The 23,431-nt window shown below is 39.3% G+C and overlaps 2 protein-coding genes and 2 long non-coding RNA genes across 8 annotated transcripts; 2 read left to right on the forward strand and 2 right to left on the reverse strand.

Annotated features, from left to right (window-relative positions):
• Positions 1-925: 925 nt before the first annotated feature.
• LOC147380111 (uncharacterized) lies at positions 926-11,096 on the forward strand. Its single transcript, XR_015167183.1, has 2 exons — positions 926-1,022; positions 10,956-11,096. It is a non-coding gene; the product is annotated as an uncharacterized LOC147380111 (long non-coding RNA).
• GPR15 (G protein-coupled receptor 15) lies at positions 3,302-4,750 on the reverse strand. Its single transcript, XM_086410729.1, has one exon. It carries the CDS (start codon positions 4,669-4,671, stop codon positions 3,583-3,585), a length of 1,089 nt encoding a protein of 362 aa, XP_086266855.1. The 5' UTR covers positions 4,672-4,750; the 3' UTR covers positions 3,302-3,582.
• LOC147380113 (uncharacterized) lies at positions 10,717-11,787 on the reverse strand. Its single transcript, XR_015167168.1, has 2 exons — positions 11,586-11,787; positions 10,717-11,196 (listed from the first exon to the last, which is right to left on the reverse strand). It is a non-coding gene; the product is annotated as an uncharacterized LOC147380113 (long non-coding RNA).
• Positions 11,788-13,892: 2,105 nt separating this feature from the next.
• Positions 13,893-21,237, forward strand: CLDND1 (claudin domain containing 1). 5 transcript variants are annotated; one of them, XM_086410736.1, is made up of 6 exons: positions 13,955-14,031; positions 15,155-15,205; positions 15,433-15,742; positions 18,090-18,200; positions 19,583-19,720; positions 19,841-21,237. In XM_086410736.1, exons 3-6 carry the CDS (start codon positions 15,451-15,453, stop codon positions 20,059-20,061), a joined length of 762 nt encoding a protein of 253 aa, XP_086266862.1. In that variant the 5' UTR covers positions 13,955-14,031; positions 15,155-15,205; positions 15,433-15,450; the 3' UTR covers positions 20,062-21,237. The 5 variants fall into 5 exon arrangements, with proteins under 5 accessions (XP_086266895.1, XP_086266862.1, XP_086266881.1 ...); XM_086410755.1 differs by having other exon boundaries at positions 15,162-15,205; XM_086410769.1 differs by lacking the exon at positions 15,155-15,205 and having other exon boundaries at positions 13,893-14,031; positions 15,438-15,742.
• Positions 21,238-23,431: the final 2,194 nt, after the last annotated feature.

Raw genomic sequence — 23,431 nt, forward strand, 5'->3', positions numbered from 1 at the left:
ACTCAGAAAAGGTCCCACTGTAATTTTAAAGTGCCATTGAATCTTAGAAATTTGGTACTCACATACATAAACCAAGAACTTTTTAGGTTAATAATGCTTGTCAAGTAACAGAATATCTCCTTCCACTTTTAGATTAATAAATGAACATTTCAGTTGAGTTTATATACTATGGTATTTCAACTTGTCATAAGAACTTTCACTTTGCTAATAGTTTGACACATTGGATATTTAAAGGTTTGTTTAAATGTTGAAGTTTAATCAATCTGAGGATGAAATTTCCACTTATCAGATACATTTTGCTAATGTAGTTCTGTTAAGAAACTGACAAAGATAAGAGACAAGAGGCACTCATCTGCAATTAAAAGTCAGAGCTGGAGTAGTTTTTCTCTGTCTACTGACATGTAAAGTCTAGTCGTAACTGCTTACTCACAGAATCGATAAAAGCAAAGAATGTTGACTCAAAGAAAAGAACGGAAAATAAGAACAGGCATTTGCAAGGGATAATCCAACCTACAAGCTCTGTGGAAAGCAGTTGAATCCAGTACCGTTTACAAGTTAGAATTATCCTTCTGCTTTTCCTCTGGATGGCACTGCTCTCTCTCATGGTGGAGGCATCATCTTGATAGCAGGCTCCATCAGGGGCTCTTTGAGAAACAAATTTGTAATTCTTTTATTATTGTTTGACTTTTGTGAATGAGCTGTGCAGGAAAACTGAGGCTCACTTTTCTCTGTGGCATGCACATTTGATAAGTCATTTCTCACTTCTGATATCTCTTGGGGGGATAGAGAATGATTTGAGGAGTTGAGATGAATCAGAGGAAGATTTCTTTTACTCAGCTTCCCATCATACTGTGTATTTCTGCGTCTATTTAAAAATTAACTTGTGACCCCTAGTAACTTATGTCCCCTTTCAGTCACGCACATAGCTTCCTTCAAGACTGTTCTTACTTAGTGTTGTTCTCACTCTGGGGTAATCTTGACTTGTTAGAGAGGACGAACTGTGGGACTCCCAGGAATGTCAGGTTAGTTTTCATCTTTCTATATGGCCCAAATGGACTAAATGTGTGTTTGTGACTGTGTGTGCCTTAATTTTTAAATTAATTATAAGTTATCAGACAACTTCTTATCCAGGCTTTAATGGAGAGCTTTTCTGTGGTAAGTTTTCATAGTGACATATTAATTACATTTATAATGTTTTCTATCAGTTATGCTATCTGTAGAATTATGCCTATATTCCTTCCATCACTGGTACCTTATGAATATAAAATATGCTAAGATTTTTATAAGGCACACAGCATATCCACTTAAAATATTTAAAAGTACAACAGTATATTTTCTTCAGTGTTAAAATGGAAAAATAAAAGGGATGATACAGAAGTAAGATAAACTCTAATATTTGTTAAATGAAAATGATTAAGAGTCATTTAATAATCTAGTTTGGAAATTTTTATGTAACATTCAATAATTAATGATAGAAACAATCATTTTACATAACTTTTTAATATTTAAGGAACTTTTTACTTGTATTTATTAGTCTTAAACTTAAGGATACTATGGGCATGGATATTACCCATGACATTTAGATATGAAAGATTAAAATGATTTGTTCAATGTCCCAACATTAAAGGTGAAGTTAAACCAAGTAACCCAGGTTTTTTCATTTCCTAACAAATACTGCAGCTGATTGACTGGGCTGTTTTCTAAAGGTAGCATTTCTCAAAGGCATTGATTAGTTACAGTGCTTTTGTTGATTTGTTTCTGAAAAGTAAATATCTTGTATTTTGTTTTTACTTAACGCTTGGCAATCTATTTACTTATTTAATTTTTAATTAAATTAATTAATTAATTTTAATTAATAATTTAATTATTTAATTCACTTTTGAAGTTTTCCAAGAAAATTTATTTCTTATGATTTACAGTCTTTTTATTTCTATATCTATGATAATTTGTTAAAACACTGTTAGGGTATCAGTGTTAATTGATATGTTAATAGCAATTAATACAACATAGATGAACACTTTTATAATGAAATTATATTTTTATTTAATAAAAGTTTAAGAGAAATTAATAAATTAACCAATTTATCAAACCCAAACTTCTAGACAGACTATAAGAAGATGCCCAATATTTGAGATTTCTCTTAATATTAAGGTACATAGGATGATCCTGAATTATGTCGTCTCTGAAAAGATTTGAAGCTTTCTCTGATTTTCAAACCTAACATTTAAAACTAAAATAGTAATTCATTTGTGTCAACAGTGGAGGTAAAAAAACTACTTTATCTTGAATCAAAAGGTATTTACAATAGTAGGCTTGCCGCTGCAAAGTCTTTTGTGGTTGCTGCTAATTACATTTTAACTTCAAAGTTTTGAAAGGAATATAGGTATGAATTGGCTCAGTAAATATTTATCAGTTGAGCGAGTTCTCGAAGGTTTTTGAGTTTCAAAAAACTACATATAAAATATCAGTAACATTTTTGTTACAGATTTTTCCCTTCACCTGAATACTGAGCATCCTGTCTTCCTGTATTATCAGATCAAATTGTGAAATTACATACACCAAGCAAATGATGCTCTAGGGAATGTGCAGCATTAACATTTTAATTAAAATACAAAATGATAATCTGCATGAGGGTGTAGCTAAGCATTAGATGACCTCCAATTATAGTAGTAGTAACATTTTTATTTGATAACTAGATAACTAGGTAATTAAAAACATGTAATTAAAACAAAATCATATCCTAATTTATAAAGGCTAAAAGGAAAACAAGAGCACAGTAAAACCTCATTGAAAAGTAGTTATTATACCATTATAATGAGATACATTTTAACCAATATATCTTATAAGGAAAACAAAAGTCAAAGCTTATTCTATGTCAAAATATTCTTTAAGACCAAGTGGTAAAGTAAGTCCTAAATCATAAACACAATACAGAATGATTTTTTCCCCATGAGGTTTCACCAGCCCAAAGTCACTGTGAATGGTATAGGGTGAAAGATAAGGTTGGAAGGTGGTATGGAATCACCAAATTAAGCGTGATCAAAGATTAAGGCCAGAACCTGACTTCATTACTCAGGAACAAGTAATTACTGAGCACAGGTATATTACAGTTTTTTACTATCTGCATTGTCACCATATTTCTCACCAGTTACAACTGGGTGGAATCCTTTACATGCAGTCCACTCTGGAGCCCAGTATGAAGGGTGGTGTGGATCAAGTTTCCTGAGAGAGGAAAAGGCTGGAATGTGCATTAACACCCATGAAGAAAGGAACTGGTCCAAGCAAGAGCCTTATCTCAGAGTTCAAGACTTAGAAGAGTTGTATTTTGCCCAGTGAACTTGACTGGCAAGGGTCAAATAAGGCTATTCAGCTCAAACCAAAAAAAAAAAAACAAAAAAACAGCATATAACCTAATTATATCCATGAACACCGAGACTTTCTAGATGTCTCTTTAAAAATTAACACTTCTTTGTATTCATAAGCAATATGAATACTATTAGCAATACTTTTCTTCTTTCTTTGTCGTGGGCACAAATGAACCCTTCAATCCCATCAACAGAGCTTGAAATGTCACTGTCCTTTTCAGAGTGACACAGACCTCTTCCTCTTTCTGGCAAAATCCTCTGCGTGAATAAAGTTGGAGAGAGCCTTCGTGAGGTCTGATGTCTCAGTGCTGCTCCCGAAGTCATAGTTCTTCAGGCAAGGGCACAAGCAGCGCACGATGGCCCGACGGATGTAGCCATCAAAGATATAGTAAATGAAGGGGTTGACGCAGCTGTTGGCAAATGCCAGGGGCCCGCACACCTCCATCCCCCGCTGGAGAAAAGCTGAGGACAGGTAGAGTTCTTGCTGCAATCCAGAGACAATAGCCAGGAGTTTGAAAGTATTGAAGGGCAGCCAGGAGAGAACAAAGGCTGCCACAACGATAAAGATGATCTTTATGGATTTCCTCAGCTTTTTGTTATGCTTTCCCGACTGCTGGTAATGGACACACAGCTTCCTTGTGATGCAACAGTAGCAGGACACAATGCTCACCAAAGGGGCAAAAAATGTAAAAATTAAGGCCACCAGGGCCCAAGTCAGTTTGACGGGAGTGGCCCTCTCCTCTGCACAGTATGGTTTACCATCAATCAGGGTAAGCTCCCTGGACAGAAGGGTAGGCAACCCGAGGAGGCAGGAGACAAACCAGACACTGGCACAGACTGCATAGGCACAGTCTCTCCTCCTGACTTTCCTGGATACGGCTGGACACACGATGGCCAGGTAGCGGTCCACACTCATACAGGTGAGCAAGAAGACATTGCAGTGCATGTTGACTGAGATCACGTAGGAGCTTCCTTTGCATAGGAAAGAGCCTGTCCTCCACAGTCCCAGAGATGCTTCTTTATCCACCCAGAGAGGCAAAGTGATGACGAAGATGAAGTCGGAGGCAGCCAGGTTGATGATAAAGATGTCAATCAGTCTTCGGCTGCCCCGTTTGAAATGCAGTGCACTCATGAGAATGAGGTTCCCAGACACTCCAATCAGGAACACAGCTGTGTAGAAGACCGGAAGGAAGACTGATGTATAAGGAACATGGGAGTGGGTCTCTTCAATATCAGGATTGTGACTCGTAACAAAGAGATATTCCAAATAAACCGTGGTTGCTTCTGGGTCCATCACTGGGTCCATCAGCTGCCAAATCTGGTAAGTTTCCTAACCTAGGAAGTTTTTGTATGTGTTTTAGAATATTCTCAAGGCAGCTTCTTTTATACAGCGTCTGCCTCTTCCCCCTGCCCCACCCCCTTCCTTAAAAGATCTTGGGACAAGCATAAAAACAGAGATTAAAAAACACAGTTTCTACCAATCCTCAGAAAGGGCCCACAAGGAACACCACCCTGATAGGTGTTGGGTGGTTGTGGTTATGGTTTTCTTTATTTGCATTTGCCCAGGAGGTGGCTCAGATGGTGAAGAATCTGCCTGCAGTGGAGAAGACCCAGGTTCAATACCTGGGTTAGGAATATCTCCTGGAGGAGCGCGTGGCAACCACTCCAGGGATTCTCTTGCCTGGAGAATTCCATGGGCAGAGGAGCCTGGTGGGCTACAGCCCATGGGGTCGGCCAAGAGCCAGGCACGAGTGAGCGACTAACACGCACACATACACACACAGAAAACTGAGGTGCTCTTTGGCTTTTTTCTTCAAAGTATTCAATTTATTTCTTTAAATTCAAAAGTTAGGAGATGAATTAACTTTTTTTCTCCTACCTACTTAAATTTAAAGACATCTTTGCTTTTCTAACATTGAGAACCCTTTTGATCTAGCCTCCTGTTTCACATACGAGATCCTGTTTTACTTTTAGAATTTTAAGGTAGTGATGCTCAAGGTACTCTTTTCAATCATATCATTGGTGGAATATGAAGACTTTTCAATAGTCTTCCATTGCATGGAGAGTAAACTGAAATTTTCCCAAATCATACCAGTCTGCATCTATGGCAAACATGATTCCAATTAATTTCTTCTCATTTATTTGGCTCTTTCAGTTCATGCATAACAGATCCTGTCTTGTTCAGTAAGTTTTAAAAAATACCCAAAATGCTGGGACCACGTCTTGTATTTTTATTATTATTTAAAATGTTTTTCACTGCAATTAGCATAGTACCTTGCACCTAGTAGGTGTTTTGGAAATGTTACTTTGATCCAGTATAATTTAGCAAGGATGAATTCATTGGGGTTTAATTGCAGGCACTGTTGTTATTTATGTAGCTTACAAACACAGGTTTGGAAGGCACAAACTGCTATTTTTCCATTGTTTTCTGTTACTGTAATTCAACAAACGTGGTTTCCTTTTGTTAGCATTAATATCCTTGAATAATATCCTTGAAGGAATTCTCCTTATGAACCCTCAAATAACTATCCTCCACCGGTCTCTAGATTCCCTCTGATCTACTCTTTTTTACACTTCACTTTGATAGGACTGATTTTTTAGCTTCTGAACTCTGACTTTTCAATAAGTGCCTCCACACATCAGTGAACTTCCCTTTTGGAATGACTGACTTGGCAACAGACAACCATATATTAGTTGACACTACGATACAGTGGCCAGTATAAAAGGAAAGCACTACAAAAGGAAGATTTGAGGTTCATTCAAAACACTTGAGGGACAGCCTAGTAGCAGAAGGATTCTATCATATTTTTCTCTCACCTGTTCCCTTTTGTTTAGGAAGACCATAGTAAAACACGACAAATTCTGAAGTTGACTCCTGTTTAAATTCTTTACTGGCTGAAGTAGCTCAAGGCTCCCTCACACTCTTGTGTCCTTCTCACTGTCCCTCCATCTCATGTCACCCTCAAAATTACAGTTTTGGGTTGATATTACTATTGCGTAGAAGAAAATATAATTGCTAAACATTCGAAGTCCTTTCCACTGAATTTTTGTTTCTTCCACAATTAATTAACACATTGTAGAGAACGATCCTGCCTGCTGGGTTCCCTCCTGCCATGTTCTATTGCCATATTCTATTCAGTCTCAGGCCTGTAGTCTGGGTCAGGGAAGGGGGAGGGCTCCCCTGATCTGGGGCAGCTCCAGAAAGTCACTAGGGAGTTGATTTATGGGCCTCAGTCTGTTTTCTTTTGTGTCCTAGGCTGCTCTGTGTTGTCCCTGAGGGAGTGTGGGAGGCCATATCCTTCCCTAAGTATAGGCTGCAGAGGAGATATAGCTAATTAACTTTTTGACATTTCTGGGATAGAAATCTTTCCCACTGGGCAAGCCTTAAATATTTAATAGAATAACTCAGTCTGTGAGTTTGAAGTAGGACAATGTTTACTTGACAAGGATTGATGAGGTAAACGTAAAATATTCAAGTATTTAAACACTGTGTGTGTGTGTGTTTGCATTAAAGAAGCAATTTTATATATATATATATTTTAAAGTTTACTTGTAAATGTACGTTAATTGTACTATTAGAATTTCACATTCTTCAGCCAGAAGTTCTGCTATTTAGAGATAATGTTGATGGTAGGCCTAAAATATTAAACAAATTTTAGATATATCTCAGGAATTCTGCATACAATTATAACAATGGAAAAGAGTTTAGGCTCATACTCCAGAGGATCACATTTAACTGTACATTTATTCTTCAGGCCTTAAATTTTCTTTCAGCATTCCAAATTTGTTGGCCTGCTGATGTCAATTATCTCAAATAAGTCTGACTTCCTCAGTAAACTTTGAAGCACCTGTAGGCAAAATGATTTGCTTTATCATATAGTCACTTTGGATTATGGTAATTAGTGGTAGAATGCTACAGTATGAGAATACTCACCACAGATCAACAGTATCTTGGAACTTGAGTTAGAAAATTGTTTTGAGCCAAAAAAGGGAACAAATTGCATACTGTGAGCGTGCATGCTAAGTTGCTTCAGTCATGTCCAACTGTGACCCTAAGGACTCCTCTGTCAGGTTCCTCTGTCCATGGGATTCTCCAGACAAAAATACTGGATTGGGTTGCCATGCCCTCATCCAGGGGATCTTCCAGACTCAGAGAGATCTAACTGAGTCTCCTGCAGCTCCGGCAGTACAGGCAAATTCTTTACTGCTGAGCCACCAGGGAAGCCCAAACAGCATAGTACTGGTCTTTTAATAACTCAAAGAGTATAAAGCTGTTATAAGACAGAACCCACGATAAAAGCTGACTAGATAGAGTAGGGGAGGTCATAGTTCTAAATAAGTTCTGAATGATGATCATTTTTAACCTTGAACGCCCTTTGAAATAAACATGAAGAAACCAAATAGACCAAAACTCAAAAACAACACTGGACACCATAAGCATATGAAAAGGCAGTATGAACAGGCGATGACCAGAAATAAAAAAGAGTAAGCTATAAATATCAGTAACTGAATTACAGCACACATGTCACTTCTTAAGAATTATTTTTCCAGAAAAGAAATACTCCCTCCCTCATCCTTTCTGATAACAGAGATTATTGCCTACACCTTTGTATGTTCTAAGACCTTTCACAATGCTACTTGTAAACTACTTATTACCTCATCTCACATGGTAAGTTTTTTGGTGTCTGACCTCCAGAGCTGATCATGAGCAACTTAAAGGCAGAGACCATCTGATATCATTCCGCTACCTCAAGGTTATAGTAGTTATCCAACTGTAGTCTTTTTTTTGGCCCCTTAAAGTCATTGTTTTGAATTTGTGGATGCTAGACCACATTACTCATGTCAGAGTCCCCTGGGATACCTACTAAACTGTAGCTTTCTAAACCTGGTCCCAGAGCTATTGAATCAGAGTCATTAGGAGTGGCTCGGAGAAGGCAATGGCACCCCACTCCAGTGCTCTTGCCTGGAAAATCCCATGGACAGAGGAGCCTGGTAGGCAACAGTCCATGGGGTTGTGAAGAGTCGGACATGACTGAGCGACTTCACTTTCTCTTTTCACTTTCCTGCATTGGAGAAGGAAATGGTAACCCACTCCAGTGTTCTTGCCTGGAGAATCCGAGGGATGGGGGAGCCTGGTGCGCTGCCATCTATGGGGTCGCACAGAGTTGGACATGACTGAAGCAACTTAGCAACAGCAGCAGCAGTGATTCTTAAATATACTAAAGTTTAGGGCCACTGTTGTAATTCACAGATCTTAACCATCTTTATACATTATGTTTGTTATTATTTTGGCTAATTTTTTTAAAAAGTTTAAAAATCACCTCTTAGTTTGAACTTCTTAGAAGTCTTCTGGCCTGGATCTCAGAAATTTTTAGGAATTAATTTAGACTTCTAAACCCTCCCTTACTCTGTGTCCTAATTCCTGAGATATGTTCAGAACTTACTTAAATGTTAAAAATGGAGAGAGAGTAAGTTTTTGTCACTGAGGCATCTGCCCGAGTGGATCTACTATCATCATTCAGCCATACCTGTGACTTACAGCCTCTGCTTCATGGGTGGATTGGAGGTTTTGTGTGAATACAGCCACCCCAACTGGCACTGTGATATATTACTTCTGTTTCTTCTCTATCAACCATTCTGACCCCCATATTAGTTAGGATTCACTAGATTACGTAGCAGATGGTCCAGTAGAAAGAAATCTCTTCATATATGCTGTACTGATTTGTCCCAGGGTAAATGGCAAAGATCATGAAGCAAACTATTTGTTTTTGATAAATCTTATCAGATAAAGTGATTGTATATTCATTTGTTAGAAACACTTGCTTGTCCATTTCTTATTTGAGTATCATAACATGTATGACCATTTAAATAGTCCAGTTTAAAATCTCTGTTTATACTGAGTTATTTATTTATTTTTATTCTGACAGGAGAGTTTAGTGCAATATTTAGTGCAAATTAAGTGGCACCTATTTGCTATTATCCCCAACTTCATTTGTTGGATTTTTTTCTCTCTTGGTATCTCATATTTACCTAAACAGTAGTACCTTAGTATTCTAGGTACCTACACTTCAGGCTTCTTCATAATTGTTGATTTAATCTGGGTTTAGGCTGTGTACAGCAAAAACTGTATTTATTTACACTGGTGTCTCTGGTACCAAGCATATTTTCTGGCATACAATTGGTGGTCGATAAGTGTTTGTAGAACTTGACTGAATTAGCTTGAGTTTTGAATCATCTGCGATGAATAAGTATTTTTCACAAACTTCTCCAACAGCTTCCATTTTCCATCATTACTGATTTTGTTGAAATAGCAAAGGTCTGAACTGCTGTATCTTTTCTAATCAGCATGCATGCAGCTTTCATCCTTTTTCTTTGTCCATCTACATTTCCCACTCTCTCTGTCTTGTATTTTACTTTAGCTGGAGGTATAGAATACATGCATTTTCCAGTGAAACTGCACTTCTGTGGACCTATAGCAACCATTTTCTTCTAGCAGAATTATGATTCATAAAATTATACAGCTTTAAGTGACATTAGTGATCATCTAGTACAACCATTTAACTAATGAGGACACTGGGGCCCAGAAAGAGGTTATCTACCAAAGATTCACATTGATGATTTTAAAATAAAGGACAAATTAAACTTCTCATTTACACATGGTCCATTCTCTGTCCTTCAGAAACATGGATATCTGAACAGCTATAGTTTGTTTTGTTCTTCTGTGTAACATCTGACAGGAATTACTAAAAGGAAAGAGCTATTTTGGACACACTTTTTATTTGCCTTGTCCTTGATTAACTTTGCATTGTTCTATAGTGAATTGGTACAAAGAAATTCAAAGATTGATACATCTGTTTGAGGATCATTATTGATTAGAGCCCAGAACTTGATATTTTTCTATTTTCCTTCTTTCTGCACTCCAAAGTTCATAATGAAAACAATCAGGACAAAACTATATGAGAAAAATATAAGGAATGTATATTTTGCTTAATATAGTTTTTAATTCCTTAAAAAAGTACAATTAAAAGTAATATTTAAGTGTATTAGGGAGTTTTGTATTGGAGGGAATTCTCACATAAAGAGTTGTTTTTGTAAGCACATAATAAAAACAAGTTATAATATCTACATAACTAGATTTTTGGTTTATTTAAAGTAGAGTGTAATTACAATATTTTCTTGCTGAAACTAGAACCATCCTTAACAAATTAAGCCAGAGGACTAGCCCAACTTTGCTTTTAAATATAAATTTCATAATCTGTACTTGGTTGCACTAAATCATCTTTATGTGAAAATACATCAGGCAAGCTACCGTTTCCCAAACAGTGCAGTATGAAATGAAAACAAATTTAACTGCATGAATTTATTAAGTATTTATTTTGCTTATTCACATGAGCAGCAAGCACAGATAGAAGACAGAAACCCCAAGATGTAAAGATAGGCCAGAAACATGGTTGTGTGCTTGGTGGTACTGGGTGTGATGGAGTGGTTCAAGTCCTCTGGGCTGAGTGGGCAGGAAGGTCACAACCTCAAGTGTGCAGACACTCCCAGGTCCATGCTAAACTGCTGACTGAAATGTGTTGTGTTTTCTAGGCATTCTGCAGATTTGATAGATGAAAGCGTCATCCTCCTTTGAAGGTCTCTCCAGATACATCCATCTCCTGAATCATGAGGACTTTCATATGCCATGAGCCCAGCCTGGGAATCTCCTGAGTGAAGCTGAGCGAGGATGCCTAAAATCTGGTCCTGGCATCCTTCTTAGCCATTTGGAAGTTGGTCCAGAGGTTGGAAATGGTCTTGCCTGGGAAATCCCATGGACACAGGAGCTGGTGGGCTAGGGTCACAAAGAGTCAGACACGACTGAGCAACTAAACAACAAACAACAACAAACAGTGTTGCTAAACCTTCTGAAGTGAGCAGGGACCAACACAAACGGCTTACTTCCGGCCTCCAGGGGAACTGAGAGCTTTAAAGAGGTGTTTATATTGCCCCCTATTCAAAGATTATAGGTGTTGAACAAATATTTGCAAATACTAATAGTTTAGCAATTGTCTAGTATGCCCCAGGCTCTAGACTGGGTATTTTATATGTATTTTCTCATTTAATTCTCACAATGATCACATGGAATAGGTGCTATTGTCAACATCATAATTTAGATAAAAATAAACTGAGACTTAAAGAGATTAAGTAAATTCTCTAATGTCACAAAACTAGTCAGCTCACCCCAGTATTCAAGCTTGAAGTCAGTTGTTCCCTGGGCTCAGTTTCCTTGTTTGTGAACTGAGGCAGTGTCTTCCTTTTCCTTTTTCAAACTTCTCTTTGACCTGGTTTTATTTACCATGTAACTTCTCTAGAGAGATAGTTCCATTTCACTGGAGAAAGAAGGTAGGGAATTTCTAATGAAGCCAGTGGATGAAAACATTTCCTGGTGAAAAAATGCATTGAGGAGTTTTATTATGCATTAACAATTTGCCTGAGCACCTCCACCATTTTCTCTAGTTGGTACCTCTAACAAACTTCTCCTTTGATCCGATATCCTACATGAAAATCCGGTAATTTTGAATATTATATTTGGCTATTACCTTATTTTAATTATGTACTGGATGTGAATATCAGTTCACCAATTCTGGCAAAAGAAATAAGGCTAAAAATAGAAAAACAAATGATACACCTTCAGTCTATCAGGGTGGTAGAAATTTAGTATCAGATTGGGGCTCCTACCTTTTCCCTGTGCTGTGGCCAAATTCAAAGGGATTTGGGGGATGAGGAAGTGTTTGAGAGTCCTGCTGGTCCTTGAGTTGGCTGTTTCTGTAGGTTGTTGTTTGGTACATAGGCTGAGTCTGACTCTTTTGAGACTCCATGGTCTGTAGCTTGTCAGGCTCCTCTGTCCATGAGGTTTCCCAGGTATGAATACTGGAATGGATTGCCATTTCCTTCTCTAGGGTATGTTCCCAACCCAGGGATTGAACCTACATTTCCTGCATTGCATGCAGATTCTTTACCATTGAGCCACCTGGCAAGTCCAGTCTCTGTAGGTATCTGTTGAGAAATCTGACATTTGCTGTTCTCAGAGCACATTCTTGGGTGCACATGGGTCACTAAAGAGACGTCGCTGTTTCTTGTTTGTGGATTTCTATGCAGTACTTGAAGGCTTAGAATCCTTTCGTTGCCTCTGTGCCCTACTTCTTGTTGTTCAGTCGCTTAAGTTGTGTCCAACTCTTTGGACTCAATGGACTTCAGCATCAGGCTTCCCTGTTTTTCACTATCTCCCCCAGTTTGCTCAAATTCATGTCCACTGAGCAGATGATGCCAACCAAACACCTCATCCTCTGCTGCCCCTTGTGGTAAAGTCACCTGCAATCTCTGAGGTCATTCATGACCTTATCCACATAATGCAATGTTCTCCAAAATTCAGTCTTTTTCATACTAAATTTAAAAAGTATTCACTTTTTTGACATATCTGAGATACTTAGTATTAATATTTTAACCAATTTATTTAAAAAGGAAGCTTTACTACAATAAAGAGAAAACATCATTTGCCTTTAAGAGAAAGCAGCCAAAAATCATGTGAAACCTGAAGAATGTCATTACATTCTATTTGGATGCCTTCTGTCAGGTTCAGTTCAGTTCAGTCTCTCAGTTATGTCAGACTCTTTGTGACCCCCATGGACTGCAGCATGTCAGGCCTCCCTGTCCATCACCAATTCCCTGCTGCTGCTGCTGCTGCTGCTAAGTCACTTCAGTAGTGTCCGACTCTGTGTGACCCCACAGACAGCAGCCTACCAGGCTGCTCCGTCCATGGGATTTTCCAGGCAAGAGTACTGGAGTGGGGTGCCATTGCACCAACTCCCTGAGTTTACTAACCTCATGTCCATTGAGTCGGTGATGCCATCCAACCATCTTATCCTCTGTCTTCCCCTTTTCCTCCCGCCTTCAATATTTCCCAGCATCAGGGTCTTTGGAAATGAGTCAGTTCTTCACATCAGGTGGCTAAAGTATTGGAGATTCAAGCTCAGCATCAGTCCTTCCAAAGAATATTCAGGATTGATTTCCTTTAGGATTGACTGGTTGGATGGATCTCCTTGCAGTCCAAGGGACTCTGTCAGGTTACATCCTTCTTAGTCTAAACTTAAGCCATAAAACCAGAAAGACTACCTGGTGCAATGGGAATGAGCCTGTAGGAGAGTTTTAAAATTATTGGGTTAATATTTTAAAAGGATAATCGCATTGTTGTTTCACAATTAGGGTGGTGGTAGGGAAAGCACAACTGGAAAAATCTGAGTCACATTAGTCACAATTAATGATCCGTAGTGACCCGAAACACCTCGCCTTACTCGGTGGACCTTCGTAGTAAAATATAAGAAACAATCGGCTCAGACCTCCCTTCTGCGCACCTCGGAAGCTGAACTACATCTCCCACAATGCGCCGCGCCCAGCGCCAGGAATGCCGTCTGCCGCCCCCCGCAGCTTTTCCTCTGTCCCTCCTACAACTCCCACAAGTCCCCTCGGCTCCGGGGCCAGGCCCGGCCCGGGGTGGAGGCGGAGGCGGAGGCGCGGGAGTTATGGAGGGGGCGGGCTCTGCAGGGAAGTGCGTCAGAGGAGGCGCGGAGAGAGTAGGGTGCTGTGGTTTGAGCTTGAGGGCGAAGCTGGCGGAGCAGGAGGATGGGCGGTGAGTGAGCGGGGCCGACGTCGCTGGGCGGGGGTCGTGTAGTCGTTCGAGGTTTCCAGCAGTTTGAAGAGGGGGCCCCCTCCCTGGGCGCGGCCCGGACCGTGTGGGTCCTGAGTGGGGGGTTATCGCCGGGCTTTTCCCTTGGCTGATTGTTCCGGGGAGGGGCCTTCTCGGGTATCTGGGCCCCCTGGCCGGGGACCGCTCAGGGCTGCCCCGCCCCAGAGCCCGCCGGCTCGTCTCGACCACCCCCAGCCCCAGGGTGCGACCCGCGAGGTGACAGCTCCAGGCGTCCGGCCTGGGAGAACCGCCGCTCCTGGTGCTCGGGACCTTTTAAGGTCATTTGAGAGCATCAGGATGAAAAAGAATTAAAAAAATAAAAATACAAACCCAACTTCTGGAGTTATCATCGTTAACGATTGTGATTGCTCTGATCTCTCCTGAGTCACTTGCCATTTTCCAAACTCAGCAACCCCAGTTTGCGAGCTTGTTTTCGAGCTCCTTTTTAAGGTGTTTGGCGCGGTTCATGGTATATATTTGCAGTATTTGACTCAGCTTGATCCGCCTTGAGTCATTGTGTTGCGGCCATGTACTATTGCCATTCAGCCCAGTCCACGCCTTTGGAGTGTTAATATTTGCCTAATTCAGAGTTTTCCTTCCGGCTGAGGATCTTTTAGTTTGCAGATAAGAAGGTTCAAAAGTATAAGGAACGGGGCGAGTAGGTAGGAAGGAGTGAAGACTTTGACAGCGGAAGGGAGCTTGGCTTAGCTTTAATGGATTAGGGGCAGATTGGTATCTAGCATTACTGCATATTATTATTCTCTTTGCTCCTCCGTGCGCCTGAAACAACCTTTCTCTCTGGGCTAACAGACATTTTCAGCTGTCTTCTAAATAGTTCCTTACTCTTTCTTTACCTTGTTTTAAAAGATTTCCCTGTTCAGAGGAAACTGGGAGGAGCCGATTTCCTCTGCTTCCTTTTCCTATGCCTTTTTCACACTCAGACCCAGAACACTTAATGCTCTGCAGTCTGTCATTAAAAATGTATGCAAGGTACATTGCTGACTTTGGGCATGTCTGCTGTTTGTATCTGTAATGTGTATGTCCATTTCAGTGTTGTCTGTTTTAGTGTGCAGGTGATAGACTAGAGAACAAGACTTCTGTCTCCGTAGCATCCTGGGTATGTGAGCATTCAATAAGTACTTTCATGATAATGAGTTTTGTTTTGAACTTAATTTAAAACATGCTTGCTTCTTTTTTTTTTTTTTTAATTCATTAATGATTATACATTACTTTAAAGAGCCATGGGATGGGGAATAGGGTAAAGGGTGATTTTGACGTAATTCCTTTCAAAATCTGTACTTGTCCTTGAAGTCTAACTTTTCTTCTCTTTCAACTTCTAAACAGAGCAGTCTGAATGCCAGAATGGATAACCGTTTTGCTACAGCGTTTGTAATTGCTTGTGTACTTAGCCTCATTTCTACCATCTACATGGCAGCCTCAATTGGCACAGACTTCTGGTATGAGTATCGGAGTCCAGTTCAAGAAAATTCCAGCGATTTGAACAAAAGCATCTGGAATGACTTTGCTAGTGATGAGGCAGATGAAAAGACTTACAGTGATGCACTTTTCCGATATAATGGCACAGTGGGATTGTGGAGACGGTGTATCACTATACCCCAAAACACGTACTGGTATAGCCCGCCAGAAAGGACAGGTATTTGTCTTATTTTAACTTTTTGTCTCCTTTGTGTGTGTGTGTTTGCGTGTGTGTGCGCGTGCACGCGCACACACTGCATTGTGGGCGACTCTTTGTGACCCCGTGGACTGTAGCCCGCCATGCTCCTCTCTCCATAGTATTTTCTGGGCAAGAATACTGGAGGGGGTTCCCATTTCCTACTCTAGGTGTTCTTCGCTACCCAGGAATTGAGCTCACATCTCTTGCATCTTCTGCAGTGGCTACTCAATAATAGAGAAAGTGATACGATGATGGCCAGTTATGTACAAGAATGTCTGTGGGTTCTTTCTCTTCCCAAAGAAATAAATCTTATGTATTTCTTTTTCCCTATCACCTTCTCTCCTCAGTTTCCATTAATTAATTACCATTGTACTCATTAATATTGGTTGAATGAGTAACTGTCCTTATCTTGGAGAAAGCCATTTTAAATCTTTGTATTTATTTAACCACACATTGAAATAGTTGTATTAATCTCACACATGTCATGAGAAAATAATTAGTAAAGTACTTTGGAAGATTTTAAATACTTGGTAATTGTTAAAAGTACTAGTATCCAAAATCAAGTCAACACATATGAATTAATAGTCATTTATATGTAGTTGTGTTTTAGTAGATATTATCATTTGCCCTCTAAATCTTGAGGATTTAATTTGGCCAACTCTGTGTTTAAATCTCCTTGTTTAAGACCTGTTTACAACAATCTTGATGGAGTTTTTAGGTTAAAAATATGCATTATGAGAATAAAAAAAAATTAAGAAATACCTCTCAGGTTTATTTTGTAAGCATTCTTAGCATTGAAAATTTTTAATTTCTAGTTGTTAAGATGGAAGCTTTAGAGTTCTTTGCAAGTAACAGCTTTATAAATTTGTTTCCATTTATGACTAGTTCTGTTGGCCTGTTGGTGGGGAGCATTGTATTCAAATCACAGCACAACAGGCTCAAAATACTGTACATCAGAAGGATCATAGTGTGATTTTATACAAAAAAGAAAGTGATCGGAAAGAGTGAAAGTTGGTTGAATTTTATTTAAAATGTTCAGTTCTATTTATGAGAGCATAGGAACACTTGATACTTTAATCTTAGCAATCATTTATTATTCAGTCAACAAATATTTATTGCACACTTTCATGTTCAGGGCCTAGGAGCTAGGTGTACGTTAGGAAAAAAACAAAAATCCCTAGTCCTGGGGAGCTAACATTCTAATAAGAGCTGACTGGCAATAAACAACAAATAGGTATAACAGTATCAACAGAATAAATAATTATGTAGTAGAAGGTGATGTGCTATGAAAAATAGAGTAAAATAAAGGGGATTTGAAAGTACATAGGGAAGGGGATGTTGGTGGGCATATAAGTTATGTTCTTCAATAGTAAAGGCAGGATAGGCTGCAGCAGGAAAACACCACTTGAGTAAAGACTTGATAAAGGTGAAGGAGTTGACCCTGTGGGTAATTGTGGAAATGAGACTCATTTAGAATGGACGGAACAACTCTAAGGGCCCTGTGGTGGGAGCATGCCTGAAATACTCAAGAACCAGCATGGAATTCCCTAGGCTGGAAGGGAGGGGGCTGGGGAGAGTTGGGTAGACTGTCAGAGATGTATTCTGGGAGTGGGAGTAGGGCAAATCAGGCAGGATTCTGTAGGTGTGATGAGGACTTTGGATATTACTCTGAGTGTGATGGAGCCATTGTGGGGCTTTGTGCAGAGCAAAGATAATCTGGTCACCTAGGCAGATGTGTTGAAAACAGACAGGTGGCTGGGCAAGACGGAAGCCAGGAGACTTAAGAGGCTGTTGAACCAGTTCATGTGAAAGATGGTTACGCCTCAGATCAGGGTGGTAGTACTGAGCGCAGTGCCTGATCCTAGATAAATGTTGAAGGTAGAGCCTGTGGGATTTCCTGATGAAATGCTTATGGGCAAGAATGACTCTATGAAGTTTCTGGTCTGAGGAATGAGAAGGATGAAATTATTGTTTACCTGAGATGGGGAACAAGACTGATGGAATAGGTTTGGGGAAGAAGGATCAAAGTTTCTATTTTATTCTTTGTCCCCTCCTCCTTCATAGTCATCTTACTGTCTATTCTCATTCATTTTACTCCTTTTTTTTTTTTTTTGCCTTCCTGTACCTATGTCACACCTGCGGCTGAGAACTGTTGGTCTCTTGGGCATTAGTCCGTCCTGTGTGTCACTCAGGGCCAAAGAGGGTGCTCTCCTGAGAACATTTTTCCACATCACCTTTTATTTCAGAGAATAATTACAGATTTTTGTTAAATGTTTAAAAGTAAAACAAGCAAAAATGCAACAAGCAATCATTTTTCTTATTACAGAGTCATTTGATATGGTCACAAAATGCATGAGTTTCACACTAAATGAGCAGTTCATGGAGAAATTTGTTGAGCCTGGAAACCACAATAGTGGGATTGATCTGCTTCGGACCTGTGAGTACTTTGTTGGGAAAAAAGGAAAATAACTTTATATGTCTTTTGTTGAACTCTGATTTTGGAACAAGATGACATTGTACATTGTGTCAACTTGAAATAAGATCTTTAATGTTATCCCAACAAACTCTGTCCTCTTGATAATATATTTTAGAAGTTAGATATGTACTTAACAAATTGCAGATATGAAGTTGAGCAGCTAATACACTGGGTGACAGAATCTATACTCACAAAAAGATGTTATTAATAGGCCTGTTTAAAGAGGAAATTTATAGGAATAAATATAAATGTCTATATTTAAGTTAAACACTTCATTTTTTCTGTGTTCAGCTAGGGATATGTGAAAAAAGTTGACTGCAAGCTTTACATGAGTCAACTTAAGTGTCAGGCCTCCCAAAACTATTGATCTAGTCTTAGGTGGTGGTATCAAAAGTGTAGATGTCAAAAATGAAAGTGCTTATTAAGAGCATTCTGTTCCTTGATGGTCAGGCTGCCTGGGAAATACTATCTTCAGATTTGGACCTAGTCTCTAGGCTATTAGAGTTACTGGAACCTGCCCTGAAGAATGACCGTTTCATGAGAGGGGATGTTGAATAAATGGCAAGTATTCAATTTTGCATTGTCAATGCATAGGAAGTTTGTTACTAACAGAGTTTAAAGGGAAGTTAGAAAAAAGACGTTGATGTAGTGCCAGAAAGTAAAACTAGCCCTAAAAGGTAAAATTTGATTCAGAGTTGATGTTCCTACATTGATAATAATTAACATAGTTTGAAAAGGTAACGGGGTGCTTTGGAAAGTCATCAGCTTTTTTCCCAATGTTGTTGAGGGACTTTATGATAATTAAAACTGCCATTTTTTGAGTGCCTGGTATATACTAGATCCTCTGCTTTGTGCTTTGTGTATATTCTTTTAACAGGTCTTTTATAATCACTATTCATTTACTTGTTATTCCTGCCTTGAGATCCTATAAGGACTTAAGTATGTATGTAGAACCAGAAGGTTTTGCTTCCAGTCTGGTTCTTCCACTTACTGTGTTACCTTGTACAAGTTATCTTCTTTCAGTTTCCTCATTTATAAAATGGAGGTAATAGTACCTTCTTCATAGGGGTGTTGGGAGGTTTAATACACAAAGCATGTATAGAACAGTGCCTGATACATAGGAAGCCCTCAGTAATAGTTAACTATTAGTGTCTTTTTGCTTTTGTCAGAAGAAAGTTAGCACTGTTTTGAACAATGTGCTTTAGGAAAAAAGCCTCAATATCAAAGTACCCCATTCTCACCTTTTTGAGAAAAGTTCTAATAGAATATGAAAGAAATTGCCATTGTGAGAAAACTGAAATGGTAACATTTCATTTCTGTCTCTCTCTCTCCTTTGAAATCAGATCTTTGGCGTTGCCAGTTCCTTTTACCTTTTGTTAGTCTAGGTTTGATGTGCTTTGGGGCTTTGATTGGACTTTGTGCTTGTATCTGCCGAAGCTTGTATCCCACCATCGCCACAGGCATTCTCCATCTCCTTGCAGGTGGGTCTGTTCTTCAAACTTAGTTTTACCTCTTTGTCGCCTTAGGGATCACATGTCACTGCCTTTTATCGTGCTCTTATCTAGCTATGTTGTTTTTTTTCTCCTAAATTTTCCTCCAAGGTCTGTGTACACTGGGCTCAGTGAGTTGTTACGTTGCTGGAATTGAACTACTCCACCAGAAACTGGAGCTGCCTGAGAACGTGTCTGGTGAATTCGGATGGTCCTTCTGCCTGGCTTGCGTGTCAGCTCCCTTACAGTTCATGGCTTCTGCTCTCTTCATCTGGGCTGCTCATACCAACCGGAAAGAGTACACCTTAATGAAGGCATATCGTGTGGCATGAGTGGGAAGCTGCCTGCTTTACAGTTGCCATTTTTATGATTTTTTTTTTATATTAATATTGTCCGTTACCTCCCCCTGAATTGTTTTTAATTTAACTTTTTTTGTGTGGATATACCATTTTATCCTGAAAACCCATTTTATTTATTCATGCAGACAGTTGTTTCTCAACACAACTAAAATTTAAATGGAACCTGGGCGATTCCATCTTTTAGTCAAACTAATCTAGGTTCAGAATCCAGACAGAGAAAAATGGGTAGAGTCTTGGCACAAATTTGTGAGGAAAATTGGTAGTAGGAGGTTGACCCATAGCAAGTTCTGCTAACGTCTATTAGACTTTTCAGTAATGTAACTGTATCTGTTTACAGTTTCTTTGGGAAACCTCTTATCATTGTCAAAACTTATATTCGCTTTGCTATTGTAGACAGCTGTCAGCCAGAGATATAGTGCTGTCTTCAAGGACTTAGGCTATCTAAAATAAGGAAATCATCTAAGATCCTTTTCCCTAAATATTGGCATATAGTTTCATCTGAAGTGAAATACTGCAGTTTTTTTATCTGTACACTGTCTGTTTAAAAGAAAGGGAGTGTTTACGTGGAATTTTAACTTTGTTAACTACAAAAATTCCATTTCAGCCAGTCAACACGATTAACCTTATTTTACCTTTTTTAAAAAAATCTTTAATATGTCAATAGGATTTCCAGTATCAGCAAACCTTTTTGGATTTTTGTTCCTTCCCTCCTCACACACCAGACATATTACAAGAGTGCTTTCTTTTAAATGATACATTGAGGTCACCAAGTAAAATTTTCCAACTGCTGTTTATTTCAGCTAAGTACCATAAAGAAGGATCCACCGTAATGACCCTCCAGAGCTAGGAAAACTACCACAAGACCTAAAGCTTTGGCTGGTCATTAACTTCCGACTGGTCTTTATCTCTTGTGGTGGAATGATGTGCCTTTCCTTGCCTAAACCCCTCCTGGTGTGTCAGCATTATTTAATGTCTTCTAATTCAGTCATTTTTTTATAAATATGTCTATAAACATTGAACTTAAAAAAAATCTTATTTATTTATTCCATTACTGTAGTACTTGACAGATTAAAAAAAAAATGTAACAGTAATTTCTTACGAAATCCTAAATCTGTCTTTTTTAAAAAATAAAAAATGAGAAGAGACTCAGAGTTGTGTATAGTGTCTGAGTTGATTAAATTTCAGTACCTTAGGATAAAAAGCACTACAGGATTCTGAATGAGGATTACTGTGATTTTCTGAGGGAAGTGCATTGTTGCTCTGAAGGCCTGTCTTTATGTCTATTGTTTGGGTCTCTTTTTTTTCTTCTAGAAAATGTGGGATACCCCCACTAGAAAATGAGACAATTTTTTAATGTTTCAGTTTTAAGACCTGTTTTCAAAGTATCATGTATTATGATACTTATCATGTATTATGATAATATTATGTATCATTGCTAACGTGGCTAGTTTTTTGTTCCTGTTTTTTATCTTTTGGCAGTGCCACATGGCACGTGGGGTCTTAGTTCCCCTGCTAGGGATCGAACCCCTTCCCCCGTGGATTGGCTGCTTGAAGTCAGCCAGTGGACTTCCACTGGACACCAGGGAAGCCCCAACATGGCTAGTTTTCGTAAAGTCATTTAATGGCTGTGGATGTTTATGTTCTATATAAAATAATTAAGTTAGCTTCAGACTTAAATCCAATGTTACTCTTCAGTAGATTATTGCCTGTGAAATGGCTGATTACTCAGTTTTCTGCCTCTTCCTAACTCTTGAAGTTTCACTGCCTTTCAGCACGTTTTGTGGATGGTACAAAAGCTAGGTGAACAAGCATAACGTTCTTTGGGGAATGGGATTTTTAAATTAATGACCAACATGACATTTTTTGATTTTTGTTTTAAACAATATCTTTGCTTCTTGTTACCCCAGAGTTACCTAACTGCTACTCTAATACCCATCTTTCACGTGCACTGAGGAAGCTCAGTCAGAACCCAACTCCTGAGCCTCACCAGTAGATTCCTTCCTTAATAAACCCCGGTACTGAATATGTGTTGTAGTTTTAGTGTATTTCAGAGTAGCTAAGGTCATTCTCTCCTTCGAAGGCTTTTTTCTTTGGAATACAAAGGCTTGGATTGTTTCACTTGATGTATAAATATTACAGGTTTTCAGCTATCTAATGAGAAGGAAATGGCAACCCACTCCAGTATTCTTGCCTAGAGAATCCTGTGGACAGAGGAGCCTGAGGGCTGCTGTCCATAGGGTTGCACAGAGTTGGGCATGACTGAAGTGTCTTAGCATGCATGCATGCATTGGAGAAGGAAATAGCAACCCACTCCAGTATTCTTGCCTGGAGAATCCCAGGGACAGAGGAGCCTGGTGGGCTGCTGTCCATAGGGTTGCACAGAGTTGGGCATGACTGAAGTGTCTTAGCATGCATGCATGCATTGGAGAAGGAAATAGCAACCCACGCCAGTATTCTTGCCTGGAGAATCCCAGGGACAGAGGAGCCTGGTGGGCTGCCGTCTATGGGGTCACACGGTCGGACACGACTGAAGCGACTTAGCAGCTGCAGCAGCAGCAGCAGCTATCTGATGATTCTAATCAGGTGGAACTATAGGAAATTACTGATATTTAACCGTTTTTGATTAAACTAATACATAAAATCAGTCGCAAAGAATGTGATGCTGCTGCTGCTAAGTCGCTTCAGTCGTGTCCGACTCTGTGCGACCCCGTAGATGGCAGCCCACCAGGCTCCCCTGTCTCTGGGGTTCTCCAGGCAAGAACACTGGAGTGGGTTGCCATTTCCTTCTCCAGTGCACTAGAGTGAAAAGTGAAAGTGAAGTTGCTCAGTCCTGTCCAACTCTTAGGGACCCCATGGACTTCAGCCTACCAGGCTCCTCCGTCCGTGGGATTTTCCAGGCAAGAATACTGGAGTGGGGTGCCATTGCCTTCTCCAAAGAATGTGCTATTAATCTCTTCAGCTAATCTTTGAAAGCAACCCCCAAGCAAAATAATTTTCAGATTTTTCAGAATGTGAGTTTTATGGCAACTTAAGAATTAAGAAACATGTTTTAAGATCTTAATTTTATGGTTCCTAACCTCATTTCATGATATGAATAATGTCTTCTATATCCTTCAGAGCAAAAACTCATTTTAGAAAAATTTTTAAGGATAGACAACACAGTTAAAAGTTGATGCAATAAAAAGGGCAGAAGTTATTTGTTCAATTAACATTGTGTGCCTACTGTATAGGTCATGATACATTAAGGTCTTGAGAATTTAACTGTAATGTGTTCAAGTTTTACCAGACCTAAGTATTAGTTGTGTGTGTGTGTGTGTGTGTGTGTGTTGTGTGTGTGTGTGTG

The sequence above is a fragment of the Bos grunniens genome, chromosome 1 (genome assembly GCF_055505025.1).
Source record: "Bos grunniens cultivar Pamir isolate PY7600 chromosome 1, Bosgru_T2T1.0, whole genome shotgun sequence".
Taxonomy (NCBI): domain Eukaryota; kingdom Metazoa; phylum Chordata; class Mammalia; order Artiodactyla; family Bovidae; genus Bos; species Bos grunniens.

Excerpts from the sequence above, each read along its gene's own strand:
- GPR15 (XM_086410729.1), bottom strand. The coding sequence starts at position 4,671 with ATGGACCCAGTGATGGACCCAGAAGCAACCACGGTTTATTTGGAATAT.
- CLDND1 (XM_086410769.1), top strand. The coding sequence starts at position 13,925 with ATGGAGGGGGCGGGCTCTGCAGGGAAGTGCGTCAGAGGAGGCGCGGAG. Across the intron at positions 15,743-18,089 it reads TAGCCCGCCAGAAAGGACAG|AGTCATTTGATATGGTCACA; the intron begins GTATTTGTCTTA and ends TTCTTATTACAG. Across the intron at positions 18,201-19,582 it reads GATTGATCTGCTTCGGACCT|ATCTTTGGCGTTGCCAGTTC; the intron begins GTGAGTACTTTG and ends CTTTGAAATCAG.